The sequence below is a fragment of the Conger conger genome, chromosome 2, assembly GCF_963514075.1.
Source record: "Conger conger chromosome 2, fConCon1.1, whole genome shotgun sequence".
In the NCBI taxonomy this organism is placed as follows: domain Eukaryota; kingdom Metazoa; phylum Chordata; class Actinopteri; order Anguilliformes; family Congridae; genus Conger; species Conger conger.
Window position 1 is genome coordinate 84,753,330 of NC_083761.1, and position 25,916 is coordinate 84,779,245.

The following is a 25,916-nucleotide window of genomic DNA, read 5'->3' on the forward strand; positions in this document are numbered from 1 at the left end:
CAGGAACTGGTTGCCCCCAAAATGTGTTTGGTACAGTCCAGTAACTGTGTTTCTGTTCCTAAAAGCATTTGGTACATTCCAGTACCTGAAACCAGTCATTTTTACCACTTGAAGCTTTTTGTTTTGGCTGAGTGCTTTTGTACAGTCGAGTTATTGAGGCCCTACATTTTCGTGGGTGTCCTGAGGTATATTCACTGAATGGTCTGTGTAGCCCCTATATTGCACAGTTAAATTATTGCCACCCTATGGAGTACTTGGTTCAGTCCATTTACTGAAGCACAGCTAATTGACTGCAGGGATAACATCATCCCCATATGGCCCACTACTATCCCAAAGCAAGAACACCGCCATACTTTTATGAGAAAAGAGCTTCAGCCCTATACTGTCAGCACAACATATAAGCTGTTACACTTTCGGTTGAACTAGTATAGGTTTGTTTTGCAGTTCTCCTTTCTGATAGGCTGAGGAGATGCAACTTCAAAACTATTTTCAACCATGATAATTATGAGCAAGTGATGTGTCTGTCTGAGTGTAACCAATCCTCTCTTTCTCTCTTTACCCTGTGTGTCCGTTCCCGTGTATGTGTGTGTGTGTGTGTGTGTCACTGTGTGTTTGTCTATTTGCTTGTGGGTTACTGTGAGTGTGTAATTATATGTCTGCATGTGTGGGTTTCTATGTGTGCTTATGTGTTTATGTGACTATGTCGGTTTGAATGTGTGTGTGTGTCTGTTTGTGTGTGTCTGCGTCTGTCCATCTGTGTGTGTGTGTGTGGGTGTGTGTGTGTAGTATGATGGAGCCAGCCTAGACTATTCAAATGCTCTGAAGAACCTGAACATTGTGTTTACGGCCCTGTTCTCTATGGAATGTGTGTTGAAGATCGTCGCATTTGGAGTTCTGGTGAGTCCTCTCTCCTGCTGCCCGGTGTTTCTCCGCTGTTACATTAATGGCGTTTGGCAGACGCTCTTATCCAGAGCGACGTACAGTTGATTGGACTAAGCAGGGGACGATGCAGGGTTAAGGGCCTTGCTCAAGGGCTCAACGGCTGTGCGGATCTTATTGTGTCTACACTGGGGATCGAACCACAGACCTTGCGTGTCCCAGTCATGTACCTTAAGCACTACTCTACCGGTGGCCCCTTGTCTGTGACTTCCTCCATTGTTGTGTCTCACCGGGAGAGCAACAGTCTCAAAGTCATCAACTGCTGAATCCCCATGGTCACCTCAACTTAACTTAAACAATTACTGTGCTCTGGTCGATAGTCCCTTGAGCTTTGTTCCAGAACATAGCCAGGCACTGCTCTCTGGTCGATAGTCCCCGAGTTGTGTTCACCTGAACTGAGGTGAACTATAGTCAGTCCCCAGGCATCCTGTCCTGTAGTGCTTAGTCCTCCGACTCCCTCGTTATACCTCATACGGGTGTGTACAGCTAACATAACAGGCCGTTCAGTCCGGCAATGCTCACCTTTTCCTACCACTGAAGTGTCCCTACTGTGTAGAAGTACGAAAGTGTAGTTTGCCTAAAAGCTAAATAGTGCCCAGCACCGGTCTTGGTCCAGACCCAAGCCCCAGTGTCTCCAGCTGTGTTGTGCGCTGACTGGTCGTGTCCTCTCTGCCTCCAACCCTTCTGTCCCTTGCCGCAGAATTATTTCAAAGACACCTGGAACGTTTTTGATTTTGTGACAGTCCTCGGTAGCATCGCAGACATCTTGGTGACAGATTTATGGGTAAGTGTTCTGGGCACGGGGTGTGTTTGGGGGACGCGTGTGTGGTGTGTATGACTGGTGCTCTGTTGTGTGTGTGTGTGTGTGTGTGTGTGTGTATACATAAATGTGTGCATCGTGTGACAGTAACTGTGTAATGGCAGGAGAACATTTATTGTGTAATTCAATTAAGCATGCATTCTTTTCGAAAGGTTTTATGTAACGTCCCTATTTGGACTTAAGTCTGTCACATTTTGCCAGTCAAATGTCGGGGACCGAAACCGTCTAGTGGGAGATGTGCTTAACTTTCCTGTTCCCAGGGGTGCCCTTCCCTACTGGTTTGCCAGCAGCACATCGCCAGCATCAGAGAATAGCCTGACTCTGAGCCACATGTCAAACCTAACACACAACAATCATTTCATTTGTCTCTGATAATTTGTCTCATAACTTTGACCTGCTGGTGTTCAGTGGGGCTTGGAGAACTGTCAATGCGGCTGAGGAACAGGCCAGAGGCAAAGGATATTTTTATTGGACAATTGAGTCTCTTTTGGCATACAACAGTGACACCTAGTGGCTGATAAATGTACCTTAAACTCTTGAATCATCTCCCGTTTTAATTACGCAACAATAGCGATAGCTAGGCTGTGTGCATGTATAAATCAACAATAAAGTTCTGTAATCCTCTTAGACTCACACCTACAGTACATTACGTTAATTTTACAGATTGTAACGGTGGTTGTAGGTGTAGTGATGGCTGTCAAAAGAATAATGCTAATTGGAGATTAGAGCAGTCACTGAATTACTGGAAATAACACTGGACCCAGCAGGAAAGAAATGCGTACATTTCACTCATGTGACAGCACAAGGTTAGATTTTAATCGGACATTCCACATTCATTCAGTTCTAACCTGTTTCATGAGAGGCAAGTGGGAACTTTCAGAGTAAAATTTACTCTTGTATGGGGTTGGGGGGCTTAACCATGACAGACGGTTACAAAGACAGCGACATACAGTTCCACAGATTCTCTGGGACCGGTGACAAGGACTCTGACATCCTGGGGAACAGCAAAGCTAACCCAACTAAACATTACCCCAGAGATCCTCAAATCTGGCCCTCGGATCCAAATCTGGTTTGGCACCACTAATTGGCTTTACTATCCTCAGAGCTGACTCTCAGATAAAGGGCGGGTGGAAAACCTAGCCGTTCTAGGACCTTGAGGACCGTGATTTGAGGAAGGGGGCTTTACGTAATCTCCTTACTGAAGGCCGGTCCAGTTGCCATGGCTGCTGTAGGATCTAAACAGAGCTGGGCTTGATATTGGACTGATTGGCCCAAGTTTAGGCCCAGCTCTCTACTCCGATCCCCCACTGTCCATGGCGGCCATCTTGTGCCAACAGCCTGTGACTACCTGGAGAGATGTTGTTGGAAATGGAAATAAGGAAACACATAATGATTATTACTTCTTCTTCTTCTTCTTCTTCTTCTTCTTCTTCTATCTTTTCACATGCTTTCTTTAAACTGTGCTTTGTTGGGCTCCTACGCCTTCTGATAAATTCATCCAATCAAAATGCACTATGAACGTCACGTGCCCATCCATGACCTGGTCTGTGTTTCCATGCCAACCTTGCAAATCTTGCAAACTGGTTGTTAATTGACCCGCCCCCCCTACCACCACCCCCTCCCCCTCTGAAAATGCCAATGTAAACCATTCATGTACGACATCTACATGAAGAATCTGGTTGGTTTGTCATTTTTCTGAGCTCTGCTGCTTGGTCCTGGTGCATGCCCATCCGACCTCCGACCTCTGACCTCTGCCTGCCTGCTGGTTCTGCTGCTCTGGAGCGTCTTACTCCCAGCCACACACACACACACCTACACACACCTACATGCACACACACGCACACACATACACACACACACACACGTGCACATACACACCTGACACCTACACACACCTACACACACCTACATGCACACACACGCACACACATACACACACACACACACGTGCACATACACACCTGACACACACTGTGACATTCACACTATACACTACATTGCAGTCATTTAGCAGACGCTCTTATCCCGAGCGATGCACCATAAAGTGCAAATCATAACCAGGGACCAGTGTGCTGAAAACCCTGGAGGGAAGTACAGTTCCGAGTGCTAGAGCGATCGCATCGATAAAAACCTGAACCCTGTAGAATAATCGCACAGAGACACATTCCTGCTGCTGTCATCCGTGTGTGGGTCTGCATGCTTTGGGCAGCTGCATGTAGGACCCCCCCCCCCCCAAAAAACATCCCTGCCACCCGCATGATCACTGGACATCCATGTGACCCCTGACCCCTGACCCCTGACCCCTGCGTCGTCTGTCGTGACACGGCAGACCACGGAGTGTCACATGACCTTGGCAGCCAATCCCCTTGCGGGTAATGCTGACAGCTTCCTGTATGCGTGCGGTGTTTGTGGGCAGACTCCATTTTGTGCCTTGTGCTTCCCTGAGGATCAGTGCATTTGGTTGTTCTTTACTTCGCCTTCCTGCATTACTGTCCAGTTGGATGACGTTTAGATGCTTTGAATAACTGCTTACATTATGGTTTAAAAAAATCGATTACAACTGTACCGTTTCTTTGGTTGAGCGTCGTCATAGCCATATTTTAACATTTTTCTAACATAACAGCTCCATCCTCCTGTCTTTGGTTCGATCGGTAATTCATTTTTGTTTGTTAGATTTTATTTTTTTGTTTGTTTCTTTTTCAATGTAAATTTCAATCCATTTTTATGGCCTGTAAACCTGACATTCTGCTTCTCTCTCTCACCCTATCGGTCTGTCTCCACCTCATTCTCCACCTCTACTATCCACATGGTCTGTTTTTTTAATTCATCACTCTCTTTCCCCATATTATTTCTTACTTCTGTCTTCGATTCCCCCCCCGTCCCCCCGTCTGTCTCTGTCTGTTTTACCGCTCTTTCTCTGTCTTTACTTGGGTAAAATTGCTCTTCTTCTCTAGGACAACGTCATCAACCTGAGTTTCCTGCGGCTCTTCAGAGCTGCCCGGCTCATTAAGCTGCTCAGGCAGGGCGAGACCATCCGCATCCTGCTCTGGACCTTTGTGCAGTCCTTTAAGGTACTGACACCCTGGGACACTGACACAGAGCTACTGACACCCTGGGATACTGACACAGTGAGGTACTGACACCCTGGAGCACGGACACAGTGAGGTACTGACACCCTGGGATACTGACAGTGAGGTACTGACACCCTGGGGTACTGACCCAGTGAGGTACTGACACCCTGGGATACTGACACAGTGAGGTACTGACACCCTGGGATACTGATGCAGTGAGGTACTGACACCCTGGAGCACAGACACAATGATGTACTGACACCCTGGGATACTGACACAGTGAGGTACTGACACCCTGGGATACTGACGCAGTGAGGTACTGACACCCTGGAGCACAGACACAGTGAGGTACTGACACCCTGGGATACTGACACAGTGAGGTACTGACACCCTGGGATACTGACGCAGTGAGGTACTGACACCCTGGAGCACAGACACAGTGAGGTACTGACACCCTGGGATACTGACACAGTGAGGTACTGACACCCTGGGATACTGACACAATGAGGTACTGACACCCTGGAGCACAGACACAGTGAGGTAATGACACCCTGGGATACTGACGCAGTGAGGTACTGACACCCTGCAGCACAGACACAGTGAGGTACTGACACCCTGGGATACTGACACAGTGAGGTACTGACACCCTGGGATACTGACACAGTGAGGTACTGACACCCTGGGATACTGACGCAGTGAGGTACTGACACCCTGGAGCACAGACACAATGAGGTACTAACACCCTCGGATACTGACGCAGTGAGGTACTGACACCCTGGTATACTGACGCAGTGAGGTACTGACACCCTGGGATACTGACACAGTGAGGTACTGACACCCTGGGATACTGACATGTGACGCCGTGATGACTGACGCAGCAGAGGCCTCTGGGATTGGGCGCTGACGCAGTAGAGGCCTGTGGGATTGGGCGCTGACGCAGCAGAGGCCTCTGGGATTGGGCGCTGACGCAGCAGAGGCCTCTGGGATTGGGCGCTGACGCAGTAGAGGCCTGTGGGATTGGGCGCTGACGCAGCAGAGGCCTCTGGGATTGGGCGCTGACGCAGTAGAGGCCTGTGGGATTGGGCGCTGATGCAGCAGAGGCCTCTGGGATTGGGCGCTGACGCGTGACACCGCTCTCTGTCCACAGGCGCTGCCGTACGTGTGTCTGCTGATCGCCATGCTGTTCTTCATCTACGCCATCATCGGCATGCAGGTGGGCTCTCCACGCTGTGCAGTCTCACATCCTCAGCCCCACGCTCAGCGCCGGGCGCTCTCTTTCAACGCTTCTGCGCTGAATTAGCGCCAAGCGTCTTATCGTTTAACGTTTGTGTAGCGTTCAGAATTTGAGTATGAGAGAGAGAGCAGTGTTTCTTTTTTTTCTTTCTTTTTTTATTATTATTTTTCTTTTATTCCCGCCACCACCACCCACCCCCCCCCCCAACTTCAACTTTATTTTTAATAATACAAAAACAAACATCTATACATTGGTAATTTTGAGAGAGAGAGAGAGAGAGAGAGAGAGAGAGTGGAGGAAGAAAACAGTATGAACCCATTGAGGGGAGGGGAGGGTAAAAAAAAAGAGCAGTATTTCCTATCGTGTGCTTTTACTTGGATAAAGTCTGATGTCTTAGCCGCGGCCTAGCCTAGCTGCGGACGCCCCTGTCGCCATTAAGAGCGAATAGGCGCTTGCTGCTGTGAGGAGGGCGATGCTTATGATGTGATCGGTGGCGATTGCTGACCACGCTGTCGGTCTGCAGCTCTTTGGGAACCTGGAACTTGACGACGACGGTTCCATCACCAAGCACAACAACTTCAGGACCTTCGTCATGGCCCTGATGCTGCTTTTCAGGTTCGTCTGTCAGTCAGTCTTGTCTTTCTGTCAGTGCGTATGTCTGAAAATTGAGCTGGTCAAGTTATTATTATTATTAATGGCATTTGGCAGACGCTCTTATCCAGAGCGACATACAGTTAGACTAAGCAGGAGACAATCCTCCCCTGGAGCAATGCAGGGTAAAGGGCCTTGCTCAAGGGCTGTGCGCATCTTATTTTGGCGACACCGGGATTAGAACCACCGACCTTGCGTGTCCCAGTCATTTACCTTAACCACTATGCTACAGGCCACCCTGCTATAAGCTGGTCTAGCTGTGTATGGGCTGGTCAACCAGCTAGTTCTGGTAGATTGTCTGAGCTGGTAGCTGGTAAACCAGTAACCAGCTGTATCAATACATAGCTTGACCTGTTTTTTTCTGTCTGTGTCTCTGTCTGGGTATGTCTGAGTCCATGTGCCAGCCTACAGACAGGCATGTCTGTATGTCTGTCCAGGAAAGAAAGTTGTTCTGTCTCTCTGAGAAAAGCTGAGTGTTTTTTCTTGGAGAAGGTGTGCTTCTGGGAGGATGTGGCCTTGTGTGTGTGTGAATGCTGAGCAGATTGAGTATACATCTGTCCTGTGTGTATCTTATATCTGTGTGTGTGCCTGCATGTGTGTACTGTGTACTACCTGTGCATATACAGTCAGGTCCATAAATATTGGGACATCGACAAATATTGGCTCTAGACACCACCACAATGGATTTGAAATGAAACGAACAAGATGTGCTTTAACTGCAGACATTCAGCTTTAATTTGAGAGTATTTACATCCAAATCAGGTGAACGGTGTAGTAATTACAACAGTTTGTATATGTGCCTCCCACTTTTTAAGGGACCAAAAGTAATGGGACAAACTAACAATCATAAACCAAACTTTCACTTTTTAATACTTGGTTGCAAATCCTTTGCAGTCAATTACAGCCTGAAGTCTGGAACGCATAGACATCACGCTGGGTTTCATCCCTGGTGATGCTCTGCCAGGCCTCTACTGCAACTGTCTTCAGTTCCTGCTTGTTCTTGGGGCATTTTCCCTTCAGTTTTGTCTTCAGCAAGTGAAATGCATGTTCAATCGGATTCAGGTCAGGTGATTGACTTGGCCATTGCATAACATTCCACTTCTTTGCCTTAAAAAACTCTTTGGTTGCTTTCGCAGTATGCTTTGGGTCATTGTCCATCTGCACTGTGAAGCGCCGTCCAATGAGTTCTGAAGTATTTGGCTGAATATGAGCAGATAATATTGCCCGAAACTCTTCAGAATTCATCCTGCTGCTTTAGTCAGCAGTCACATCATCAATACATACAAGGGAACCAGTTCCATTGGCAGCCATACATGCCCACGCCATGACACTACCACCACCATGCTTCACTGATGAGGTGGTATGTTTTGGATCATGAGCAGTTCCTTTCCTTCTCCATACTCTTCTCTTCCCATCATTCTGGTACAAGTTGATCTTTGTCTCATCTGTCCATAGGATGTTGTTCCAGAACTGTAAAGGCTTTTTTAGATGTTGTTTGGCAAACTCTAATCTGGTCTTCCTGTTTTTGAGGCTCACCAATGGTTTACATCTTGTGGTGAACCCTCTGTATTCACTCTGGTGAAGTCTTCTCTTGATTGTTGACTTTGACACACATACACCTACCTCCTGGAGAGTGTTCTTGATCTGGCCAACTGTTGTGAAGGGGTTTTTCTTCACCAGGGAAATAATTCTTCTGTCATTCACCACAGTTGTTTTCCGTGGTCTTCCGGGTCTTTTGGTGTTGCTGAGCTCACCGTGCGTTCTTTCTTTTTAAGAATATTCCAAACAGTTGATTTGGCCACACCTAATGTTTTTGCTATCTCTCTGATGGGTTTGTTTTGATTTTTCAGCCTAATGACGGCTTGCTTCACTGATAGTGACAGCTCTTTGGATCTCATATTGAGAGTTGACCGCAACAGATTCCAAATGCAAATAGCACACTTGAAATGAACTCTAGACCTTTTATCTGCTCCTTGTAAATGAGATAATGAGGGAATAACACACACCTGGCCATGGAACAGCTGAGCAGCCTATTGTCCAATTACTTTTGGTCCCTTAAAAAGTGGGAGGCACAAATAGAAACCTACACCGTTCACCTGATTTGGGTGTAAATACCCTCAAATTAAAGCTGAAAGTGTGCAGTTAAAGCATATCTTGTTTGTTTCATTTCAAATCCATTGTGGTGGTGTATAGAGCCAAACAGATGAGAATTGTGTCGATGTCCCAATATTTATGGACCTGATTGTATGCGTGAACATGCACATCTGTGTTGGTGTGTCAATTTGATATAGGCAGTAATTGGACAGCTATCTGAAAACAATTAACATGATTGATATTTTGTGTGTGTGTGTGTGTGTGTGTGTTTGTGCGGTTTGTGTGTGTTGTATGTGTATGTGTGTATGTGTGTGTGTATGTGTGTATGTGTGTGTGTGTGTGTGTGTGTGTTGTATGTATGTGTGTGTGTGTGTGTGTGCATGTGTGTGTGTGTTGTATGTATGTGTGTATATGTGTGTGTGTGTGTGTGTATGTGTGTGTGTGTTTGTGCGGGTGTGTGTCTGTGTGTGTATGTGTGTGTGTGTGTGTTTGTGCGGGTGTGTGTCTGTGTGTGTTTGTGTGTGTGTGTGTGCGGTGCGTGTGCGTGTGCGTGTGTGTGTGTGTGTGCGGTGCGTGTGTGTGTGTGTGTGTGTGTGTTTGTATGTTTGTGTGTGTGTATGTGTGTGTCTGGCAGGAGTGCGACAGGAGAGGCGTGGCATGACATCATGCTGTCCTGCCTGGGGGGGAATGCGTGTGATCCTCGCTCCGGGAACACGGGGAAAGAGTGCGGCAGCGCATTCGCCTACGTCTACTTTGTGTCCTTCATCTTCCTCTGCTCTTTCCTGGTGAGGACCCCTCTCTCCCTCTCTCTCTCCCTCTCTCCCTCTCTGTCTCTCTATCTCTCCCTCTCTCTCTGTCTCTATCTCTCCCTGTGTCTCTCCCTCTCTCTCTCTGTCACTCACTATCTCTCTCTCTCTCTCTCTCTCTCTCTGTGTCTCAAATTCAAATTCAAATTCAAATGGCTTTATTGGCATGAATGGTAACATCTCTCTCTCTCTTTCTCATTGTCAAGCTTGTGTATAGTTAATGGGGATGATAATCCCAGGAGTGCCGTATTGCACATTCAACCTTACACCTTTTCAACCAATCAAAATGACTGCGATATTAAAACGCTACTACATTCTTCACGACCAAATCCATTTGAGTGGAGCCACTTCATATTGGGGTTAAGTAACATTTGAAATGGGGGGGAAAGCTATAGTGTTATCTTTAAAATCAAGAAATCAGGTTCACTAATTAGTTCTGCCTCCTGTTTGAAGAATTGTTCTAATTACCAAATACAAGTGACTCGAGCAAAATACTGTGGAGGATTTTCACTTTCTGAATCTGAATTGTCCACCTCTGTTCAAATAAGTAACCTATTGAGATTTGTGTGCCTCCTTTCTTCTGAAAGCATGTTTTCACCAGTCCCCACAAAGATAGAAGAATTCTAATGTATATGTATTTACTAACTGCCTCTCATTGGATGATCTGTGTGTGTGTGTGTGTGTGTGTGTGTGTGTGTGTGAGTGTGTGTGTGTGTCTGTGTGTGTGTGTGTGTTTGTGTGTGTGTACACAGATGCTGAACCTCTTTGTGGCTGTCATCATGGACAACTTTGAGTACCTGACTCGAGACTCCTCCATCTTGGGGCCTCACCACCTGGACGAGTATGTCCGAATCTGGGCCGAGTCTGACCCTGCAGCCTGGTGAGTACACACACACACACACACACACACACACACACGCACACACGCACACTGACGTACACACACACACACACACACACACACACACACACACGCACACTGACGTACACACACACACACACACACACGCACACTGACGTACACACACACTGACACACACACACACACTGATGTACACACACACTGACACACACACACACACACGCACACACACACACACACACACACACACACGCACACTGACGTACACACACACTGACACACACACACACACTGATGTACACACACACTGACACACACACACACGCACACACACACACACACACACTGACGTACACACACACACACACACAGACGTACACACACACTGACACACACACTGATGTACACACACACTGACACACACACACTGACGTACACACACTGATACACACTCGCTGATATAAACACTGACACCCTGTTACACACACATACTAATATACACCTGTACATACACAAGTATGTACACACTGATACACACAGATATACACTGATACACACACACTCATGTACACGTTGATATACACGCACAAAAGTACACACTGATATACACTGATACACACAATGATGTACACACTGATATACACATGCTGATATACACTGATACACACACTGATGTACACATGGATATTCACTCTGATAAACACAATGATACACACACAAACATCCACTGATTCTCACATAAACACACTGGTACACGCAGACACATATAAACACACACCACACACACACACACACGGGTGTACACAGCGATACCTACATTGATACACACTTGGACATGCTGATACTCAGACATGCATGCCAACACACATGCACATCGTCACACACACTTAGTGATGAATGATAACACACACAGAGGGGTGTAAAGTGCATATTTGACAGTGTAGATAAAATGCAAACAGAGAAATACATACAAACACTTACTACATACACACTCATACTTCTACGTACAAAACGCAAACACTAAACACAGCCATACAATAGCTAAACCCTGTTACAGACAGTGGCAGACAATAAACCCCCTATCACACCAGTACACAGGTATGCACTAATAACCACCCCCTCAAGCTTCCTGTTCTCCTAATTACAGTTCCAATTAGTTCAGTGTGGTGACCCCCCTCCTCACCTCAGACTTCACAAACTTACTGTTCTCGCCCACAATATGGTTGCCATTTATATTTATATAGCGCCTTTATCCAAGGTGCTGTACAATTCATGCTTCTCATTCACCAATTCACACACACACACACACACACACACACACTCCAGCAGTGATCGGCTGCCATGCAAGGCACCAACCAGCTTGTCCGGAGCAATTAGGTGTCTTGCTCAGGAACACTTTGACACGCCCAGGGCGGGATCGAACCGGCAACCCTCCGACTGCCAGACGACTGCTCTCACCTCCTGAGCCAATGCCGTCCCCTGATGTGATCTGATGTCTGCATTATTCCAGCACCTCTCACTCCAACCGTGTCCCAGAGTCTGCTGCAACAGAGGACGTGGGAGGGGCATAAGGGGGGGGTATTGGGGGGCATTAGGGGGGGGTGTAGCAGAGTCAGGAATGCTGAGGATACTGTAGCTGGAGACAGGTGAGGGCGGGGCCAGTTGCCATGAACGACCTCCCAACACCAATCGGCGTGAGTCTGCATCTGTTCCGCTTATCAAGAGCAGAATGGCAGTTGCGTTTGAAATGCAACAGTCCGGTGAGGAGGAGCGATTGCAGGTCAGTGTACTCAGAGAGGATGGAGGGATGGAGGGATGGAGGACATGAGATGGAGACGAGAGGTAGACTAATTCTGGTAGCTAGGGTTACTTTAAAGGTACTTTAAAGCTCTCTATAATTTCGTTTAATTTTAGCTTGATCATTTTGAAAAGCTTCATGTCCACAATTTATATATATTTATTGTATATAAATTATTGATATCACACAAATTGTGCCCGCATTCCATGTAGAATGGTTGGGATTTGATTTGGAGCTGAGTGATTCTGGGCAGCCATTTTGGGAGACACACTGAAGGCTCTAATTCTCGCCATTTTGGGAGAATTAGAGCCTTCAAATATGTTGAGCAGTCAATTTGACCTGGGGCCATATGTACTGGGGGAAACCATGGATGTGACTGTGGGATAGAGAGAGAGAAAAAGAGAGAGAGAGAACATGGGGACAGAGAGATTAAGAGAGAGAAGGAAGACAGGACATGGAGAAAGGGAGAGAAAGAAAGAGCACAGAAAACATTCGGAGCAGCACTGAGACTCTCAAAGGGTGAAGGAATGTGGAACTATATGTGTGACCCTGCTGTCTCTTACTCTGTGTGTGTGTGTGTCTGTGTGTCTGTGTGTGTGTGTGTGCCTGTGTGTGTGCGTGTGTGTGTCTGTGTGTGTATGGAGTGTGTGTGTGTGTGTGTGTGTGTGTATACGGAGTGTGTGTGTGTGTGTGTGTGTGTACGGAGTGTGTGTGTGTGTGTGTGTGTGTGTGTATGGTGTGTGTGTGTACGGAGTGTGTGTGTGTGTGTGTATGGTGTGTGTGTGTGTGTGTGTACGGAGTGTGTGTGTGTGTGTGTACGGAGTGTGTGTGTGTGTGTATGGTGTGTGTGTGTGTGTGTGTGTACGGAGTGTGTGTGTGTGTGTGTGTGTGTGTTCTCTCCTCTCTCCACTCCCTGTGTCCCTATGTCCATGTCTGTGTGTGTGCGTGTGTGTGTCTGTGTGTGTGTGTGTGTGTATGGTGTGTGTGTGTACGGAGTGTGTGTGTGTGTGTGTATGGTGTGTGTGTGTACGGAGTGTGTGTGTGTGTGTGTATGGTGTGTGTGTGTGTGTTCTCTCCTCTCTCCACTCCCTGTGTCCCTGTGTCCATGTGTGTGTGTGTGTGTGTGTGTTGTGCTCTAACTCCCTGTATTCTCGTTGCAGTGGACGCATTCACTATAAGGACATGTACAGTTTATTGCGAGTAATCTCCCCCCCCCTGGGCTTAGGGAAGAAATGCCCCCATAGGGTGGCGTGCAAGGTTTGGACTCCACTAAAACCCTCACCACCTGCAAGCATCCACTAAACCGGAATGAGTGTTGCTTTCTTCTCAGTTTTCTACTTTGTTGTTTTGGGTTTTTTTTCCCATTTCTACTTTTTGCATTCTGGTTTGAGAGGAGAATGTGCAGGACAATGCAGACAGTGAACAACCGCATGACGTGCACCAGCGAATGAAAAAAAAAAATCTTTGATAAAAAAAAAAAAAAATGAAAAAAAAAATACAGATGTAGCCATCTTGTTTTTTGTGCTTGTTGTGGTAGTCTTGGCTAGGCGCAGTAGTTCTTGTAGCGTGCATTGTTCTCCGGAGCGGGAGGGGGTGCAGGGAGGAGGAGGGGGGGGGTAGAGACAGAAACTGCATTGACAAAGACCGTTTTTACTTTAATCACACTTTTAAATAAAAACCCTTCCTTGCCTCCCCCCACCTCCCCTGACCCCTGCTGCCCTCTGCAGCTCGGCCTGCCGCGCACAGCGCCCTGTCTGTAAACACTGAGCGAATAACCCTCTCTCTCCACCGCAGAGCGCTTGAGCAAGGAGCCACACAGCCCGTCACATCGGTCGCTTGACCTCGTAAAAAAAAAAAAACCCCACCCCGCCAAACGCAGTAACCTTGTTCTCTTCTTTTCCTTTCCCTTTCTTTTGTATTATTATTATTATTATTATTATTATTGTTATTGTTATTATGATTTGGACACCGCGTGGCAGTGGCAGGATCAGTTACTCTGATATGTATCGGGTGCTCAGGCAAATGTCTCCGCCGTTAGGACTGGGGAGGAGGTGCCCGGGACGGGTGGCCTACAAGGTAGCAGGCCCCAGCGGGGCGGCCGCTCTGTGTCTGTAGTGTTGCTGTTTTTGGGGAGGGAGGGGGGGAGGGTGGGTGCGTGGGGGGTTGTGTTGTTTTTTTTTTAGGTTCAGCCAGCGAACACAGCCGTCCACAGGGGAGAGAGAACAGAGGGAACCTTCTCTTCTGCTCTGCACCGTGCTCCCCGTCTCGTACACACGCACACGCACACACTCGCACGCGCACTCGCACATGCACACACACACACACTCACACTCACACACACACACACAGGCACACTCACACACACACACACATACTCACACACATACACACAGACACACTCACACTCACACACACACACACTCGCACATGCACACACACACACACACACACAGACTCACACACGCACACATACACACACACACACACACACACACACACACACAGACACACACACACTCACACACACACTCTCATACACACACACACTCACATACGCACACACACACACACTCACACACACACACACTCTCTCATACACACACTCTCGTACACACACACACTCACATACACACACATACACACACTCACACACTCTCATACACACACACACACATACACACACACATACTCACACACTCACACACTCGCACATGCACACACACACACACACACACAGACTCACACACGCACACATACACACACACACACACACACAGACACACACACACTCACACACACACACTCTCATACACACACACACACACTCTCGTACACACACTCACACACACACACTCTCCACACTCACACACACACTCACGCACACACACACACACACTCACACACACACACACACACACTCTCGTACACACACACACACTCTCCACACTCACACACACACACACTCACGCACACACACACACACAGACACACACACACACACACACACACACACACATACACACACACATACTCACACACTCACACACACACACACACACACTCTCGTACACACACACACACTCTCCACACTCACACACACACTCACGCACACACACACACAGACACACACACACACTCACGCACACACACACACACAGACACACACACACACACACACACACACACACATACACACACACATACTCACACACTCACACACACACACACACACACTCTCCACACTCACACACACACTCTCCACACTCACACACACACACACACACACTCTCCACACTCACACACACACACACTCACGCACACACACACACACACACACACACACACACACACACACACACACTCTCGTACACACACACACACTCTCCACACTCACACACACACTCACGCACACACACACACAGACACACACACACACACACACACACACACACAGACACACACACACACACACACACACACACACAGTGATCAGGACAGTTAGATCGTCTCCATTGGCAACATCCCTCCTTACAGTGCTGTTCTCCTGTTTGATAGACATATGAAGCAAATACCCCGAGGTACTTACAGATTGTCCATTTTGTCCTTACAATCATTTAAGACGAGCTGTATGATTTTCTAAATCCGTACACAGTTTTCTGTGAGCATAACATTTCAGTGCAAAAAAAGTTTTTTTTAATAGTTTCAAGCCTGCTTGAGGTATATTTGTGACAGAGAAAACACACTGTAAGTAGTCACGGAAAAGTACAGCGCTCAGATACACCGCTCTACGCGAAACACGCGCACACACACACACACACACACACACCGAGACGCAAGTGTGTGTGTGCAGAGGGGCCGAGAAGGGCTTTGTGTGTTCAGTCCTCCGAGTCTCTCCTCCCTGCAGATGGCGCTGTAGCCAGATTCCCACACCTACAATAGCCCAGTTCTCTGTCTCTCCTGTGCACACACTTATACCCTGTCGCACACATCCTTATTATTTCTGAGTAAGCCTGGCAAAAGGGAAGATTTGGTTGTTTTTTTTTTTTTAAAGTGAACTTGAGGGAGGCCATGTAATTACATTTTGGATAGAACAAGAGAAACGTGCATAAAATAATACAGTAAATTAAAAGCTGCATCAAACAAAGTTAAATAATATAATTCCCCCAGATAGACTGTGAAGAGAGTACTGCCCTCCACCCTCCCCTCAGGGATCCTCTCTCTGTCTCCACCCACCGTCAGTTTGGCGCATATTTTGGCGAAACCCAAATTATTCCCTCGTTCTCCTGTTTCTTTCTGTCAATGCAGTTATGATCTGTTTCCGGTCCCTTCTCTCGAGGCGGCGTGCCCAGAGCCCTCTCTCTCTCTCTCTTGCATGCCCACCATGACACTGGCACCATTACTCTCCCCCACTCTCCACCTCTCCCCTCTTCCTCTCTTCCGCTCTCACACACACTCCTCCTCTCCACCTCTCCTCTCTCCCCCACTCTCCACCTCTCCCCTCTTCCTCTCTTCCGCTCTCACACACACTCCTCCTCTCCGCCTCTCCTCTCTCCCCCACTCTCCACCTCTCCTCTCCTCCACTCTCCATCTCTCCTCTCCTCCACTCTCCATCTCTCCTCCTCTCCTCTCCTCCACTCTCCACCTCTCCTCTCCACCTCTCCTCTCTCCCCCACTCTCCACCTCTCCCCTCTTCCTCTCTTCCGCTCTCACACACACTCCTCCTCTCCACCTCTCCTCTCTCCCCCACTCTCCACCTCTCCTCTCCTCCACTCTCCATCTCTCCACTCCTCCTCTCCTCTCCTCCACTCTCCACCTCTCCTCTCTCCCCCACTCTCCACCTCTCCTCTCTCCCCCACTCTCCACCCCTCCTCTCCTCTCCCCCACTCTCCTCCTCTCCTCTACCTCTCCTCTCCCCCACTCCACCTCTCCTCTCCCCCACTCTCCACCTCTCCTCTCCTCCACTCTCCATCTCTCCACTCCTCCTCTCCTCTCCCCCACTCTCCTCCTCTACTCTACCTCTCCTCTCCCCCACTCCTCCTCTCCCCTCCTCTCCACCTCTCCTCTCCCCCACTCTCCTCCTCTCCTCTACTCTACCTCTCCTCTCCCCCTCTCCTCTCTCACCTACTCCTCCACTCTCCACCTCTCCACTCCTCCTCTCCTCTCCCACTCTCCTCCTCTCCCCCACTCTCTACCTCTCCTCCTCTCCCCCACTCCTCCTCTCCTCTCCTCTCCACCTCTCCTCTCCCCCACTCTCCTCCTCTCCTCTACTCTACCTCTCCTCTCCCCTACTCCTCCTCTCCTCTCCCCCACTCTCCTCCTCTCCTCCTCTCCTCTCCCCCACTCTCTACCTCTCCTCCTCTCTCCCCCTCTCCCCCACTCCTCCTCTCCTCTCTCACCTACTCCTCCACTCTCCACCTCTCACCTTGTCTGCCTCTTCACTGATGGAGATACATAGTCTAAACTTCCCCACCCACCATAGAAACTCGGTTGTCCCTCAAGCCAAGTATATCTGACTGCAGGATGCGGCAGGAACGGGGTTTGACATCCATCCACCTGCAGAACTCAAATTAAGTGTGCCGCAGCATCTCCTCAATAATCTTAAATTCTTACATTTCTTTTTGAAGATATTGGCCTGACATTCCCCTTTTGCGAGAAGCCATTTTTCGAGGCGACGTATCTCAAAAAGTAAACGCATTTCTGTCGTCCATTTTCTTGCCTGTGGAAGTCTGACGAGAGACATTTCTCCTATAAAAAAAAGGTCGTTTAAAAAAAGGATACTTATTTACGCGATCTCGGCGACCCTGAAAAGGTGGCACCGTCCTCCTCAACTTTGGATATGTTTACAAACACCCTGGATGCCAAATATCAAATGATTTGGCAGTTTACTGGAGGCAGCATATGATGCTCACACTTTCAGGAACCCTCATCATGGCCGACCAGCACACATAGAATGTAAGGCACTGGAGCAACGCTGCCGTGCGCTTTATTTGATTTGATGCAGAATGTCCTGTTCGGCATTTTGAATCTCTCCGTTGAACTAGCTTGAGTGTTTCCCAACTCCAGTCCTCAGGACCCACTTGCCAGGAGGTTTCTGTTGCAGCCAGGAACTCACACGCCTGATTTAACTAATCAAAGGCATTCTTGGCGGTTTGATTGGTTCAGTCATTACATCGGGTGTGTTGAGTTTCCTGGTTACAACAGAAACTTTCTGGCAAGTGGGTTCCCGAGGACTGGAGTTGGAATTAGGAGGTGGGGTGTCTAAAAGTGGGCCTTGACATCAAGCCCCACCCTCCTGTATTCTGCAGTCATGTGCCCCTCCCCTAGCCCCTTTGCCCATTTGCCCCGCCCTCTCCCCCAACCTGTCTCTGGCCCAATCAGGAGTCCCCGCCCAGTGCCCACATCCCCCTTGGTAAAGAGATGCTGTCCGAAGAAACTGGGATTGTTCCTGGATTTAATTCCTGCTGCGTTTCTCTCTCTCTCTCTTTCTCTCCCTCTCTCTCTCTCTCGCTCTCCTCTTACCCCTCTTCCTTTCCTTTCTTCTTCTCCGTCCTCTCTCTTCTCTGGCCCTTTCTTCGCCTGACCGAATCCTCCTTCTGCTTACAACAGGCAAAAAACCTGGGCACGCGTTGCTCCTCCATTGACTTCCGGTCATCTGGACAGTTTGAAAAAAACACTCTTTCCAAGCAGAGCGTCTTCATTAAAGATGGCCTCTTTGGACCGGCTGACCTCACCATGTTTAGGTTCTGGCAGCCCTACTCCCAGTTCCCCCTGACCCCCCAACCCCCCGTCCCCCTAAAAGAGCCTGAACCCCCCCCCCCGCCCCATCCCCTCTCCCAAAATGGTCGTGGTTGGGGACCATGGTAACCAGCAGCCCACGTCACCCCTTATTTACCAAGATGGCGGGGGCCCCAGATAAGATGGCTGCCCAGTAACGAAAACCTCCATGCGCTCCTCCTCTTCTTAATTGAAATGCCCTTCCTTCTCTGTTGCTTCTATCTCTCTCTGTATCTCCCTCTCTCTCACGTTTTCTTTCCCTTTCCCTCTCTCTCTCTCTCCCTGTTTAGCCATTTGCCCACCTCTTTCCACCTCAACAATCAATTATCACAAAATATAACTACCCCCCCCCCCTCCCACCTCAGCCCCACTAAAACCTATGTAACTTCATGTCATGCCATCCCCAGCTCTAAGTAGCATAGCACTCACTATGTATCCATAACACTCCCTAATCCTGGTCAGTCGCACCGATTTCTCTTTTCTGTTCGATGAATGCTGCTCTATTCTAAGCCCCTCGTAGGTTGCATTGAGAGATCAGAGAATCAGGATGTATCTTGGATAGACTCTGTGAATGCCTGTCAGCTACAGTGTGTGTGTGTGTGTGTGTGTGCGTGTGTGTTTGTCTCACCGAAGAACACACAGTGCTTGATGTGCACGGCCGCTTAGCCTGTGAACTGCGGTGCGCGCGCACGCGTGTGCGTGTGCGTGTGTGCGTGTGCGTACGCACGTGTGTGCACGCGTGTGCTGTTGTCGTTCGCCGCTGCATGCTGCATGGGGGCGTGGCATGGCTCCGCTGCACGGCTGGGCTTGTTGCCACGGCGACAGGATCAGCATCCCGAGCTCAGCGTTGACTAACGGCATGCGCGCTAACGGGAAAAAAAAATAAAACTGAAACTTTTTTTTTTTTTTTTTTTTTAACAACCGGTAAAAACGATAGATAAAAACAGCGACCTTCCCCCGATCCCTGCTTTTATGTATCGCTTTATCGGTCGATCCGACTGAGGCGTGAGACTCAGTCGCGTTTATATGAACCTCCACTGGGGGGGGGCTCTATAGCTGACTGGCCCCGTCCCACCCTCTCCCCCTGCCTCGGTACCCCCTCCCGCCCGTCCCCCTCTGGAGAAGGGTAGACGCCTAGGCCTAGCGATGCTGCCATTCTGTGCTGTGAGGGCCCCACCCCCCCGCCCCCGCCCCTGCCCCCGCCCCCCCCCCCCCGCCTTTTCAATAAAGCAAAGGCACTTTATTGAAGCCGTGTGCGAGTGTGTGCATTAACCGCGCGGACGCACGCCGCTCCGTACGCATTAATGGGTGCATTAATGAGTCATTGGCTGCTGATGATTTTTGGGGTTTGGTTGGTTGATGGCCGCCGCTTCATAGACGCTCTCACAGACACACCGCAGGTGCACAGGGATGCCGCACGCCCCCCCCCCCTCGCCCGCCCGCCCGCAGGAGAGGTAGCGCGGGGTGGGGGGGATGAGAGAAAGAGAGGGAAAGATAAGACGGGCTTACTGGCCTATACAGCCTACAGACTGTTCAGGGAGTCGTTCAGACGTGAAGAAAAGCCAGGCAACATGGCGACACTGAGAGTCTTCCAGGCAGGGTGAGATAAATGAGATATTTGAACCCCATCTATAGAGCTCCCCACCCCCCCCCCCCCACCCCTTTTTATTTGGAGGTTCAGAAAAAACCCCCCCCCCCCCCCTCCCTACTTTGACCACGCCCTCTTCACTGCTGCTGATTGGCTCTCCACAGAGATTACTGCGGATGGATTTGCCCGTCGCCGATGACAACACGGTTCATTTCAACTCCACGCTCATGGCCCTAATCCGTACTGCTCTGGACATCAAGATCGCCAAAGGTACGGATTCTCTCTCTCTCTCTCTCTCTCTCTCTCTCTCTCTATCTTCCCTATCACTCTCTCTCTCTCCCTCTCCCTCCCTCTCCTTCTCCCTCTCTCTCTCCCTCTCCCTCTCCTTCTCCTTCTCCCTCTCTTTCTCTCCCTTTCTCTCCCTCTCTCCCTCTGTCTCTCCCTCTCCCTCCCTCTCTCTCCTCCATCACGAGCATGTCAGTGAGGACATGCTGGTGCACTGGGGCCCCTGGCCCGTCTCTCTGCGGCCCCTGGCCCGTCTCTCTGCGGCCCCTGGCCTGTCTCTCTGTGGCCCCTGGCCTGTCTCTCTGTGGCCCCTGGCCCGTCTCTCTGCGGCCCCTGGCCTGTCTCTCTGTGGCCCCTGGCCCGTCTCTCTGTGGCCCCTGGCCCGTCTCCCTGTGGCCCCTGGCCCGTCTCTCTGTGGCCCCTGGCCTGTCTCTCTGTGGCCCCTGGCCCGTCTCTCTGTGGCCCCTGTAAGAGCTCTTACTCTGGGCTTCTCTCCGTGACGTGGCCATGACTCATCACAGTGACTCATCGCAGTGACTCATCGTAGTGACTCATCGCAGTGACTCATCACAGTGACTCATCGCAGTGACTCATCGTAGTGACTCATCGCAGTGACTCATCGCAGTGACTCATCGCAGTAACTCATCACAGTGACTCATCGCAGTGACTCATCGTAGTGACTCATCGCAGTGACTCATCACAGTGACTCATCGCATTGACTCATCGTAGTGACTCATCGCAGTGACTCATCGCAGTGACTCATCGCAGTGACTCACCGGGCCGCTGGCAGTCGCGTGGCCTCCCAGAGCCAATAAATTACTCGTAACAGCTGCACCAGGAATCTGTCCTACCCCATTATAGGATCTGCAGCGATACCGTCTGTAGTTGCCCGATGAGATAGTCTACACCACCCAAAGATAGAATCTATAACACCCTACGATCTACAGCACTCTATGAGACGATCTACCGCACTCTATGATACGATCTACCGCAGTGTGTGATCGTCTGCATTACCCTGTCACAGAATGATACAATCTTCAGCGCCCAATGATATAATCTACAGTATAGTGTGGTCTACTGTGCTGAACGATACAGTCTACAGTATACCCTATGATATAATCTACAGTATAGTGTGATGCTCTACTGTGCTGAACGATACAGTCTACAGTATACCCTATGATATAATCTACAGTATAGTGTGGTCTACTGTGCTGAACGATACAGTCTACAGTATACCCTATGATATAATCTACAGTATAGTGTGATGCTCTACTGTGCTGAACGATACAGTCTACAGTATACCCTATGATATAATCTACAGTATAATGTGGTCTACTGTGCTGAACGATACAGTCTACAGTATACCCTATGATATAATCTACAGTATAATGTGGTCTACTGTGCTGAACGATACAGTCTACAGTATACCCTATGATATAATCTACAGTATAGTGTGGTCTACTGTGCTGAACGATACAGTCTACAGTATACCCTATGATACAATCTACAGTATAGTGTGGTCTACTGTGCTGAACGATACAGTCTACAGTATGACATGCGGACGGTCTCCCTGGTAACGGGGAAAGGACCGAGAGAGCACGGACCGTGCCGTTGAGCCACTGTCCCTCGCAGGAGCTGGTCTAACGGGCGGTCTGCCCGGCTCCCGCCCTGTGGACCCACAGGTAGACCCCAGGTTTCGGGCTTTCTCCCGGGGCGGGGCCACCTACGCCTCGACGGGCCAGTCCGTGCCGACCGAGACGTCACTGTTGCCGAGATACCAGTTACAGTCCTGTCCCAGTCCTGTTGTACTGACCGCCGGTTGACTCCGACAGAGAACTGTTGTCCATATGTACAGCCCTCTACAAGTGTGAGCTGTGGTTGGCCAATGTGTGTGCACCCGGCACCTGTTAATAAAAATCATTTCTTTGTGTGTGTGAATGGCCATGTGTTCATGTGTGCGACTGGCTTGTGTGTGTGTGTGTGTGTGTGTGTGTGTGTGTGTGTGTGCATGTACGTCTGTTGTCCTCCATGACAACGTGGCGGTGTGGATCTATGGATGGGTTTGTGTGTGCGTGTGTGTATGTGTGTTCCATGTCACTGTGATGGTGTGGATCTATGGATCGGTGTGCGGGTGTGTGTGTGTGCGTGTGTGTGCGTGTGTGTGTGCGTGTGTGTGCGTGTGTGTGCGTGTGCGTGTGCGTGTGTGTGTGTGTGCGTGTGTGTGTGTGTGTGCGCGGTGGGTGCAGGAGGTGCAGACAAACACCAGATGGATGCAGAGTTGCGGAAGGAGATGATGGCGATTTGGCCCCATCTCTCCCAGAAGAACCTGGACCTGCTGGTCACGCCGCACAAGTGTAAGTGACTGCGCGGGAGGAGCCCGCCGACCTGTCTCTCATCAGAGGAAGCTTCTCTCCCAGCCGGGTCCCCAATCACTGCTCAGGACCCTCTGATCGACCAGGCACAGCCCCCGCCCACGCACCCACCTCTCCCACGACCCCGCCCCGTCCCCGCCTTGCTGCCTAACACCGTCAGTAGAGCTCCTGACAAGGTGCATCTCACACCGCACTCTCTGAAATAAAGGTAGGAACGGAGCCTCAAAAGGTACACATGCTTGTTGCTGGGCCAGTACCCTATAAGTACATAAAACCGTACCCCTAGCCAGCAATATATAACTCATTTGTGACTTCTTTGCTTGGACGATATATACTCATTTGTACCCAAAGAAAACATTACTGCACTTTGATATTTGATCCTTGGAAGAACAAAAATGTACCTCCACTTTATTTCTGAGAGAGTACCACCCCACCCCACACCATTACATTATTACATTATTGGCATTTGGCAGACGCTCTTAACCAGAGCGACGTGCAGTTGATTAGACTAAGCAGGAGACAGTCCTCCCCTGGAACAATGCAGGGTTTAGGGCCTTGCTCAAGGGCCCAACGGCTGTGCGGATCTTCTTGTGGCTTGACCAGGGATTGAACCGCCGACCTTGTGGGTCCCAGTCATTTACCTTAACCACTACGCTACAGGCCGCCCCCACACCACACTACCCCATCCTCACCCCGTGCTGTCCCGACATACCATGCTCCTACATCCCATTCCAGCCGAATACCCTTTGCCAAAACAGACCACACAACGTTCTGTGATCCCCATTAAACTCCGCTAGGGTTAAGTTAAAGGCGAACATTTTACTGGTTTCCTCCGGGTACTCCGGTTTCCTCCCACAGTCCAAAGACATGCAGGTTAGGCTGATTGGAGAGTCTAAATTGCCCGTGGGTATGAGTGTGTGAGTGAATGGTGTGTGCGCCCTGCGATGGACTGGCGACCTGTCCAGGGTGTATTCCTGCCTTTCGCCCAATGTATGCTGGGATAGGCTCCAGCCCCCCCTGCGACCCTGTTTGGGATAAGCGGGTTCAGATGATGGATGGATGGATTTTACTGGGTGCTACCCTGCTAAGAACAGCTGCCCACACAGAAACAGCATCCAGCACTCGCCTCACCTCAGCTATAACTTGAAGGAAGCTGTGCTAGTTAAGCATGTATCTTCACAGACACGGCTTTGGAAAAATGGGCTTGTCCAAGTGTGGTTGTGAAGATAGGCTGGGAAATGCTCTCATTCCCCCGTATTAGTCAGTTGAAAGTTATGAACAAATTTTTGCTTGAATCCAGGCCATAGTCCATCTCGTGGCACAGCAGTAAGCTTTGCTCAACATTGCAGCCAAACCAAAGCTACTCCAGATCTCGTCCACACCCCCCGCCACCCCGCCCCCCCCCTGCCTGTCCACACCCAGCCCACCTGAGACCTTGCTTGCCTCTGTGTCTGCGATCAGGGGGTGCCTTGCTATAGAGAACCTTGCTGTAGAAAGGTTCAAACCTCTATAGAAGTCTTTTCACTCCAGGGTTGCGTTGAGTGGACTGGGGAGAACATTGGCTATTGCGTTTTGGTTTCAAACAAAATACCCAACAACAACAACAAAAAACAAACAATATTGCCGGTCCAATTGCCAGTGAATGAAAGTCAAGAGTATTAACTAGAGCTGTTCTTTAAGGATGGGTCACATATTTAAAATAAAATTCCCAAATAAATGTTCCTCAGCGATAAATTATGTCTGCCGTTGACCTGTGCATCACAGATTCCTGCATTCTGTAAGTGTAATATTGCAGGTGTTACATTTGTGTCCAGGTTAAATATTTACTCAATTTGAATTTTCTCAAAGCTTTTCTTTGTACTGTTGTATCTGTAAATTATCTTCTTGGTCCTTCTAGACCCGTGGCACTTTTGGTCACTTTACTGTGGTGGTATGAACGGGCTTTTATGTACTTTGTTTGTAGACATTGTGACTCCAGAAGTTGGCTGATGCCTCCAGAAGTTTGTCTTCTGCTAAGGCGTAAAACATTAAGCTACAGAATGGCGAACAGTACCCCGGACAGCCATACAGTAACTCCCGCGTGGTTATGACTGACCCACTAACCCACAGCACTAAGTATCCAACCACACTAAAGTGGCCTTGAGTCCCCAGGAACCAATAGGGAAGCCAAGATGAGTTGTTGTTTTTTTTAAACGAGGGTCTGTCTGTGAAAAGACTATTGGCATTGTGTGTGTGTTTGTGTTTGTACCTGTGTCCCCCCACTCCCATCCCCTCCGCTAAGGGTCCATCCCCCGAGTCTAATCGCGCAGGTTAACTTGTCCGTTTCTCAGCAGCAACAGACCTGACGGTGGGGAAGATCTACGCTGCCATGATGATCATGGAGTACTACCGGCAGAGCAAAGCCAAAAAGCTCCAGGCTCTCCGGGAGGAGCAGGTACTCGCCATGGTAACCCCCACCCCAGCCCCTGCAAACGCCAGCAAAGCGCCAGCACCACATACCCTTCCACCATCTGCAAGAACTCCCCCCACCCAGCAATGCCCAGAGCTATGACTCCCTTACGTAGGATAAGACGATGGCCTTTAGTTGGGTATTGGGTGAGCTATTGGGCTTTAGTTGGGTAT

General features: G+C 49.3%; 1 protein-coding gene across 1 annotated transcript in view; it reads left to right on the forward strand.

Moving 5' to 3' along the window:
* The window catches only part of cacna1ab (calcium channel, voltage-dependent, P/Q type, alpha 1A subunit, b), a 135,614-nt gene that overhangs the window by 94,817 nt on the left and 14,881 nt on the right, over positions 1-25,916 (forward strand). Inside the window, exons 31-41 of the mRNA XM_061230582.1 lie at positions 787-897; positions 1,640-1,723; positions 4,714-4,830; positions 5,978-6,043; positions 6,588-6,679; positions 9,444-9,594; positions 10,368-10,495; positions 13,436-13,532; positions 20,802-20,908; positions 23,161-23,276; positions 25,625-25,728. Coding sequence (XP_061086566.1) covers positions 787-897; positions 1,640-1,723; positions 4,714-4,830; positions 5,978-6,043; positions 6,588-6,679; positions 9,444-9,594; positions 10,368-10,495; positions 13,436-13,532; positions 20,802-20,908; positions 23,161-23,276; positions 25,625-25,728 — 1,173 coding nt within the window. The remainder of the gene's footprint in view (positions 1-786; positions 898-1,639; positions 1,724-4,713; positions 4,831-5,977; positions 6,044-6,587; positions 6,680-9,443; positions 9,595-10,367; positions 10,496-13,435; positions 13,533-20,801; positions 20,909-23,160; positions 23,277-25,624; positions 25,729-25,916) is intronic.